The sequence below is a fragment of the Euwallacea fornicatus genome, chromosome 11, assembly GCF_040115645.1.
Source record: "Euwallacea fornicatus isolate EFF26 chromosome 11, ASM4011564v1, whole genome shotgun sequence".
Taxonomy (NCBI): Eukaryota; Metazoa; Arthropoda; class Insecta; order Coleoptera; family Curculionidae; genus Euwallacea; species Euwallacea fornicatus.
Window position 1 is genome coordinate 2,159,143 of NC_089551.1, and position 9,663 is coordinate 2,168,805.

The following is a 9,663-nucleotide window of genomic DNA, read 5'->3' on the forward strand; positions in this document are numbered from 1 at the left end:
ATGTAACGGCAGTCATTGCTAAACAACCAATTAACTGTTAACAACGAATTTAACTGCCACAATTCGGGAATTAAACTCGACTGAGTTTCTGCGAATTGCATAATTTTCAATTCGTTCAGGTTAGTTCAGGTGCGCAAAATATTGCTCCCATCTCGAGCATCGTTTACCGAACACAATAACGTACATTCAAGACTGGATGTCTTCGCCATAAATTTTCTCGGATTTATTTGGGACGCTGCGTCTGTGATTGAGTTTCCACCGTTAAATAAATGTGCACTTGCACGGAGATTGATGCCGCATTATTTCCCAGTCTTTTGTTTATTAGTCCTAGGCCCGAGGAAATTGAAATAAGAGAACGTCATTTTTTTATACGTGCGACGTAAGTGGAATGATAAATGTGCGTTTAGATAAGGATCGTTTCTGGTAAGATTAATAGTCGCCTTGAAAATCCGGCTTCAGGATCAATAATGGCATTTCAGCCTCTGGACGAGTGTATCCAGATAGATCTTTTTACCGTTAGGTATACATGTCGTGAATAAACTATTTTTGCAGAGAATGGGTACGGTCCACGGCGAAGAACTACCCTATCTCTTCGGAGCCCCGCTGGTGGATGGTTTCAACCACTTCCCGAAAAACTACACCAGATCAGAACTGGCCCTCTCCGAGTCTTTCATCATCTACGTGGCTAATTTTGCTAGGACCGGGTAAGTACGTCTTGATATAAACTAATCTGCGGGTTATCTCGAGCTGACCCAAAATGACCAAAAGGCGAGCACCGAAACCATAAGGACGTGGCCATATTGCACTTTAACGATACGGCCGACCGAGCAGTTTGTTTCACGACGTGATTTTGTGTTGGCGCGCATAAAGTGCACTTTAGAGAATATGGAACAATGTTTCGGCAAATTACCCTCAAGTCATACGGTTCTATTTTTATTCTTCCACTTTCCATAGTGTGAAGCCGGAAAATGAGGTTTGGGTTTGTTTATGAGATTGTGCATTACGTGGAGTCAGCAAAGAAAGAAGGGAATACTGTTGTAATTAGTGTGGGAAGTTGGAGTGATGCGCATTCTCTTCCTCCTTGAATTGCTGCATCGCCACAAGCGATAACTGGTTTTGTCGTGGAGATATGTTTCTTTAAGTGAAGGGTTTAAAGACAATAGGCAAAATCATCTCTTCGGAAGGATTTTGGACAAAAATAACTTGGGGCAGGGTGCTATTGTGGCCATTTTTGCAGAACAATATCCAAGAGCTGGGCCCTGTCAAAAATAGTTCAAAACAACTAAATTCCACTAAAAAATTCTACACGTCTTCTTTATGAAAATTTTAAAGTTCCAGTTCCATAGCTTATGCACAGGAGGATTTACCTACATACATATGATTTACAACTTGGCGAAAGAATTCCAAGCTAAGTTCCATAATTTTTCAGGAAAATTGGACAAAACATGGAAATTTTACAATGTTTCTTTTCTTTGGATTTGGAATAATACGAGTACAAATTTCCACGAGGTGTCATTGCATAGTCCCAACGTTAAACGACTCAGTTTATATATCCATACAAAATGTCCCACTAAAGGGGATTATTTAAACGTCAATGTGAAGAGTTCGCTCAACGTGAACTTCGGTTCTCGCTTAAAATTGGTATTTTAGAGACATAGGTAGAAAGCAAGAGTTCTACACATCACACCTCAGTTACCTTTAAAGAGAGCTTATTGCTCTTTTTCGAAGGACGTAATTTATCCGCCATTGTGTCAAGACTTTTACCTACTAACCCGACCTTTTGATCATTTTGCAGATGTAAATCGTCACCATGAAGTCTTGATGAATATCTCTGCATGTTTTCATTCATTATCCCCAATATTTTTCTCTGCCATGCGATAGGAGTTCAAAGTTCCATTGAATTCAGGATTAAGGGTAACATTACCTATCAGTAATTTTTCGCCCGAGAAAAACCATTCAATTGCCTTTCAATGTCTTGACACAAACACTTAAGAGCATGAAAAATCATGGAAATCTCAAGCCTCATGTGAGCAATTTTGCACTGTCGAAATAAATCTCACTCCAACAGCGATAAGGTAACCGCTATGCTAAACTTTGTCTTCTTTATTATTCGCAAGAGAATAAACTTCCCTATCAGCGTATATTTCGGGTGTAGTTCTGCCGATTTCGAGCGTGCCAAACCCTAGAAACAATACTTGAGGGGGTCAGTTTTAATGAAAAGCTTGGCAAGAAGGCACGTAAACGGGTAAACAAAAGAGACCCGCTCGAGAGCAAACAGTGTGTCTTCTCTGAACGTGCCCTGCACATCATTTCAGTGTTTGCTCGATGGCTGCTTTATTGGGAACAAGAGACTACAATGCAGGAAATAAAGTAAACTGGGCTATATCAACCGTGACGAGGAAGTTTTTGCTGACTTTACAAATGTGCGTTCTTGACCTGTTTCATTTTTTTTACAGGAACCCCAACGAGCACCACAAACAAGACACCGTCCTGGCAGCTTCCAGAGAAAGGAACAGATTCAGATCGATAATTTGGGACGAGTACGATTCTGTGCATCAAAAGTATTTGGAAATTGGTAAGTTCTTTCGCCGGAACAGTTTTTTAATTGCGCCAAACCGCAGGCTGAAAAGTTTCTGGAAAATAATCCAGTTGTCAGCAGCTGGCATCGTACAGCTGCCAGAAGTTGTGGCTCAAAATATTACGCGATCAGACTTGGAAATTTACTTGACGTGGCACTCGAGGTTTTGTTTGGAGAGTTCAGTTTTTGTATCTTTACAATACTGTAGCGCCTCTTATCTCAGACTTGTACAATACTTTGCAGTTAAGACTTGGCGAGTTTTAAAGTGTTTTAAGCACAACTTCGGACTTAAGTTTCGGATATTACGATAATCCCCATGAAAACTGTCATTTACGCAGCAATTGACGCAAGAGTAGCTATACTAAGTTTCGTATGAAATGCACCAACCATTAATAACAATAATTACACATTTTAATTCTGGCAAAATAATGCTTCATAATAGAGTATCAAACCGTCAGAGTTGCTGCCAAAATTACGCGATGGTACCAACATTAGTCGAAGGAACAAGCGTAATTGGAAATGTTGCCTTGGCCTGCACGGTCGCCGGACTTATCACCTATCGAACATCTTTGGCAGATAATGAGTGTCGCTTTTGAAATTAAACTAAAGTACGGCACCATTTAACGTAGAATGAAATACCCCCGGGAAGATATTGATCATTTGCTGCAAAGCATGCTACGAAGAGTACATGCTTGCATTCTTGCACGAGGCGATGTCACTCATTATTACCTTTTTAATTAAAAATGTTTTTTTTTTATGGAAACTCTGCTCAATTGATATTCCGTTATGAAGCATCATTTTGCCAAAATTACAAAACTTAATTACTATTATCACTGGGTGGTGCATTTCATGTGAAAGGAAGTGTGTTTGCCTCTCAAAAATGAGGGCTCTCGGAAGCGACGATGGCACATCATTCTAGCCAAGTCCTGCACATGTATCCAGCTCAATGTTGGCATCAATATTCAAAACGCGCCTTCTGAAGATCATTTATTATGTCCCAGAAAGCGTCCTTTAAACGCGGACCAATTTTCGGATGGATACACGGCTGGGAGATTGAAAGGGCTCTCTAACCCGTCTCGTAATTTTTCTCGCCCACGACTGGGGGTTTCATAAAGTCGCAAAACACAATTTCGATTAGAAGTAGGAGGCCATAAACCGAGACAAATCGTTCCAATTTAAAGTTTCGTCGCTTATCTTTGTTTATTTGTTTGGTTGTCTCCGGTTTTGGCTGATAATGGCAAGACGAATTGGAGATAACGGGCTGTAAAAGAGGCGCTACGAATGGCCTCCAGGGCTCAGAAATCCGCCTCTCTATTGTGCTTTGAAGCTGACTTCGATTCTACAGTTTTCTATTAGGATTCGCCAGAGGAGATGCTTTTAGTTTGAAGAAATGGTTTTTTTAGTTATCTTCAACCGTTTGAAATTCAACAATCCGTCGAAGGAATAGTCGTTGGTTCCTTTTATCTTCCAACCCATTGCTAGCAATTTTCAGTTGTAAATTCAGGACGGCATTTGCAAACTAGAGAGTTCTTTTCGGTATCCCCTCATTATCTCCTTTTCGAGGTTAATACTTAATTGTCTGAAGCGACGAAGGGGGGGAGTTTTATAATTTCCCCTGGCTCCTGGCCCACCTCCTTGTGAATCCACAGGCCGGTCTTACCAGCGTTAATTAACTTTATTAATAACTGTTTTTTGCGATTTCAATTTCCAGCTCCGCGTTAATATATTATTCCCAGCATCATCGGTAGCAACAATATGCTGACGTGTTCTCGGAATATTTGTCCTGTTTTCACAACAAGCAATTAAGGTGCTACAGGTTGAAAAAATTGAAAGGCCTCTCAAGCGTTTTCAAATTACGTTCCTCAAGTAGAATTTGAAACAAAAAGGGCTCTCTCGGATCCCCGTGTTGTTCTAATTATTTTTTAATTAATCCCTTCCAAGTGCGAAGAAATAAATCAGCGACGCCATTCATCTCAGTAATTGCGTTCGTATTGTAGTTTCTATTGGCCGAACCAATAACAAAAGAACGGTTCCAGCTGATTTATCAGGGCCGATTTTGTTAAATTTATTCTATGCCCGTAACCCGTTTTGATTACCTTTTAAAAACTATGAGCTGTTGCTGGTAAGCAATTACGCTCTGATTTATCTCCATATAAAGGGGGATTTATTTGCCGGCCGGATGGTCTCGTTGATTTATTAGGGCGAGATGCGGAAGGGCAAAAACCTACCTTGTTGGGTCATTAAAAAACGTTGCACAGCATTGAAAACGGGGGCACGTCTCCGAGGGAACAGGCCTGGTTTAATCGCAAGCGCACGGAAAATTGCCCTTATTTACAAATCACTGAGGTATAAAAATCTGTTTCAATGCGAATTCTAAGGGACTTTCTCTACATGACGTAACAAATGGTTTAGCCAGGGCTAGAGCAGAATATTGATGTCCAGGGACGATCCTGAATTAGGACTGACACGCAAATAGATTTCCAAATGAAGTAGTCTTAACCGGTCTGCACATGTGTCTTGAATTAACTCGATAACTTAATTTACTACTATATTGCTTCTAGTCCTAAAGATGCATCCCAATACGATCCCGAAATTATTGTTTCGTCCACTGAGACCAGACGATAATTTAAAGTTGAATCACGCCCGGATTCGACGTGTCCCCGCTCAGAGCATTAATCCGCTTTAGTAATGAAAATTGGGTTAGTTCAACTTGTCCTACAAGGTGACGTGACGTGGGGATTGTTAGAGTATGGTCTCGGCTAATATCCCTTGATAGGTCTTTAATGGCTGTCTACAACTTCCGCAAAGAAAGCCGCAAGGCCTTAGCAGGGAGTCATTAATAGGGTTAAGTGACTGCTCGGGGAAGTTCTTCGAACAGTTCATGAATCCTGTTGAAAATAGATTTAACTCGAGGGCTTATCGGGAATATTAATCGAGTGTTTGTTATGATTTGAAGGCAGCTCAACTTACATCAGAGTCAGAGTTTTCTGCGCAAAAAGTTTTAATGAAATGAGGGTAGCTTCCGAAAGTTTGCGGACAAAATGGTGAAGTTAACCTTCGCGTTTAGACGCGAAAAGTTTTTTTCAAAAGCGACACGTTCAATTTCGTAACGTTTTTGGATTACGTTGCTCTAAAGGAACATATTATATATGAACACGTTGTCCTATACCACGCTCCTCTTGTGTCTGCGGGCAAATAGAGAGTAAAGCTCCTTGAGAAACACGATACCTCACTATCAGATTTTCGTACAACGGGAAAGTCCAAGGATATTTTTAAAAAATACATAAGTAAATGGACACTTTCCTTTCCGATATGGAAAGTTAGAATTTTTTGCACTGCTAGATTATTAGCTCGATTCAATTTCATTCCTTCGATACTAGCTTCTGTTGAGGAGGCGCTTTGGATATACTGTATTTAACCGTGGAACGGCAACATTTAACTCTGGATGAGAAAAATCGCGCGGTAGGCCTTCTTCAGGCTGATTTGAGACAAATTGAAGTAGCTGAGCACATGGGTGTGTCCCAAAGGATCACATCAGGCGCTTTAAGAAAACTGGAACTCCGGCCGAACAACATCCAGGACGTGGACGTATTACAACCGAAGTTCAAGATCGATTTTTAGTTTTAACAGTTAGAAAGCAACTCACAATTACGGCACTTGAATTGGGTGCAGATTTACAATGGGGGCACTGCGTCGCTATAGTCCGACATATTAGCAGAAATCGTCTACATGAAACTAACCTTTACGGTCAAGACCATTGAGATGTCCGTCTCTTTTCAAAGGCAATCGCGTTGCAAGCATAGAGCGGAATCAAGAATATAGAAATTGGAATGTAATCGATGGAGTTACAAGTTTATTCGCTGACGAATCCAGATTTGGATTTTACCCAGGTTCTCGTTGAATACGAGTGTAAAGACGGTCTGGACGTGTTAAACTTTTACGACATGTCCAAGAAGTCTATTCACTTAGAGGTGATACAATAATAGTATGGGCCGGAATAATGATCGACGACAGAACCGGCCTCGTTATTCCAAATCGATTCCTAACAGCTCGAGAGTACTTCGATACCATTCTCGACCCTACAATTTGTCCATTTTCTGACGCCGTTGGCCAAAACTTTCGGCTCGTGCATAATAATGCTCGTCCACATGTCGCCGATGTCGCGACAGACTCATTGACCAACGAAGGAATCGTCGCATTGCCACGGCCCGATCTGAACCCAATTGAGTACATACGGGATGTATATTTTGAGCACGGACGATAAAATTGGACCTATTTATTAATAACGGCGGACGCCTTCTTTTGTATTGGATTTAATAGTTTTTGGCTGCCGAGAGCGTCTTGTTAAGTCGACACAAAGGCGTTTTTAGGCACATTTACAACTTATGAATAAATCGATATAATTTGGGGATCTAGCAACAAAAGCTTTGTCGTATATTAAACACCTTTTAACGGTACAAATGCAGAACTCGATTTTCTAATTAATTTCAGGACAACTTAAGTCTACTCATTAAAATGTCCTTAGAGTTCTCCGACGTGTGTATTTCAATCTCGACGCAAAAAATTTTAATTTTAATTTTTTTCTTGGGCACGAGGGTCGCTCCGGGGACGATTTAAAATAAAGAATCAACTAAAAACTCTATAGAACGTCCAACTTTTGAAGCCTTCACTTGATATTCTGTGATGAATAAGCGACGCCACCGAGTTAAAAGGGTTTTAAGGACCTTTAAGGACCTGCCCTTTTAAGAAGTTTAAAACGTTAAGTTTTTTTCCCAGAACACAGGGTGCTGAGTAGGACTTCAAATTAAAAAAAAATATTCGAAAAAATGTTTTCCACATTGGAAGTCCTGAAGGGACCTTCTCAGTTGATTAGTCGAGAAACTTTTCAAATTTATAAAAACAAAAGACTCCATCGAACTTTTTATTTGAACTCTTTCCATTTACAATTGATTTTAGCTCGCTTCCCGTCGTTTTCCATGCAGTTTCAAACCCAAACACTCTCCCAGAGAGCTTACATTTCATCTATAAGCACTTCGAGACTTTCACATCTCAGACATTACAAACCAAACACCTCTCCATAACACTTAGGAGCCCTGCAGGTGTTTATGCGTACGCTTAGCGCCCTAATAAATCAACACCGCATCTCAAATCAGCCGGAACCTCCCTCAGCAGATTGAGCAGTAATACGAACTGGCCCATTTATCCCATACTCTGTACATATCTGATAAGCCGACAATAGTCCGCTTTGGTATATGCTGATAAGCCCGCCGGACAACATTGACCCTGTTTATACAGGCGCTAAATTTACGAGTGCTCTTTGAAATTTCCCTGCCAAGCAGGTAAAGTACTTGACATAAGAAAAGCAAGCATTTGTCTTTATGTTGGCAAAAGCACGAGACTGTATACATAAACTGGCTCTTTGTGAATCCGTAAACATAAAACGGCCCTTCCGGCTGTTACGCCGAACAAACCGATAGCTTTCAGGGCTAAATCTATTGTATGTAGTAGAAGCAGCGCTCGGCTTTGTGCGTTTGAATATTGATTTATTTTATTTGTTGCAGGAATGAAACCCCGAATGAAGAACCATTTTCGAGCTCACCAGCTTAGCGTGTGGCTGCGTCTGATCCCGGAGCTCCATCGCGCAGGAATGGAGGACGTGGTGGCTCGTCACAACTTGTTCCGGAACCACAACAGTGCAGATTTGTACGACGGGGCTGTAAGGCCCGATCCTCTGAGCAGAGTCAGTTACTACGATCCGACAGTGGAGCTGGTCAGGAAACGCCCGAACGCGACTTTAAGTGCTCTGGAAGTGCCCACCACCGCGGATACTGCGGCCGTCACCACCTGCCTTAGCATTGCGCCCACTGGGTACAACCCTCAAGTGATCTACCAAGGCCAGACCAACCAAACCGACTCCCTGGCTTCGTTGGAAGCTGCAGGATACGCAGCTTACAGCACGGCTTTGAGCGTCACCATCGCCATAGGTTGCTCCCTGCTAATTCTCAACGTGCTGATCTTCGCAGGAGTTTATTATCAGAGAGACAAGACTCGCATGGAAGTGAAGAACTTGCAGCAACAGCAGTCGCGCAACCAGCAAACTTTCGAAACCATCTCCAAGCACCAACACTACCATCTGGGGCAGAGCTCCAACATAATCGTTGATGTCGAGCAGGACACCTCTGCGATGATCATGGCGGCCAACGCCCAGCAAGACTACCACGCCATGAACAAGGTGCAGCAGCACTTCTGTCCCAGTGCCATATCCAAGACTTTGCCGAAAAACGCCTCCATGCAAACCCATCATCAGTACAATCAGGCTGGTTGCATGACTTTGCCCAAGAACGTGACGTTGATGAACAACACCATAGCGGAGATGAAGCAACAGCAGGCGGCCCAGCCGCCAAATGGTAACGTGCCCATGCCCTTGACTGTCCCCAAGCCCCCTCCACCTCCAAGGGCCAAAAGTCCCGAGAGTCAACCATTGCTGAGCACTACAGGGTACAATAGCAGCGCGAAAGGGAACATGAGACTGCCTCAGGCCGCCATGAGCGAAATGAGAGTGTGATAGTGTTGTTACAATCAGAAACTTTTGTGTACATAAGGACGTTTTTGGGGTGCCACGAGTTTCAAATTTCAACGAAAAGCCCATGTGGTAACTTTTCTAAGAATTAGGTAATTTTATGTGTAGCTAGCGCGTGTATAAACTTGAAAAAGACGTTTTCGCTGAACTTTGGAACGTTCTAAGTACATTAAGACTTTTATAAGCTGGGGGCCTCTATGAGTCTTCGGCAATGTTAAGTTATATCTACCTAAGCGACATTCTTAAAATATATTATTAAAAATTCTCTACCCGAGGCGTTTTAGTTCCTTTTCAGCTTTGGCAAGGTAAGTTAAGCATGAAATATAATTTCCCCCACTCAGCTTTATGGCCATAGCTACAAAAATAAAAGGAAATCTCACGTAACAGTGGAGCTAAAACCATCGAAAACCGATGCTCTTGCAGTTAGAAATCGGCTTATTTCCATAGATATTGCTCCCGCAAACACTGGAAAGCACTGGAATCGAATCTGGTTACGTCCTGAAGA

General features: G+C 42.0%; 1 protein-coding gene across 4 annotated transcripts in view; it reads left to right on the forward strand.

Annotated features, from left to right (window-relative positions):
* Positions 1-9,427, forward strand: part of LOC136342141 (neuroligin-4, X-linked-like) — an 86,596-nt gene extending 77,169 nt beyond the window's left edge. For all 4 annotated transcript variants that reach the window (XM_066287672.1, XM_066287675.1, XM_066287674.1 and 1 more), the window contains exons 8-10: positions 553-704; positions 2,457-2,575; positions 8,140-9,427. In XM_066287672.1, coding sequence (XP_066143769.1) covers positions 553-704; positions 2,457-2,575; positions 8,140-9,143 — 1,275 coding nt within the window. In that variant the 3' untranslated portion in view covers positions 9,144-9,427. The remainder of the gene's footprint in view (positions 1-552; positions 705-2,456; positions 2,576-8,139) is intronic.
* The last annotated feature ends 236 nt before the right edge of the window (positions 9,428-9,663 follow it).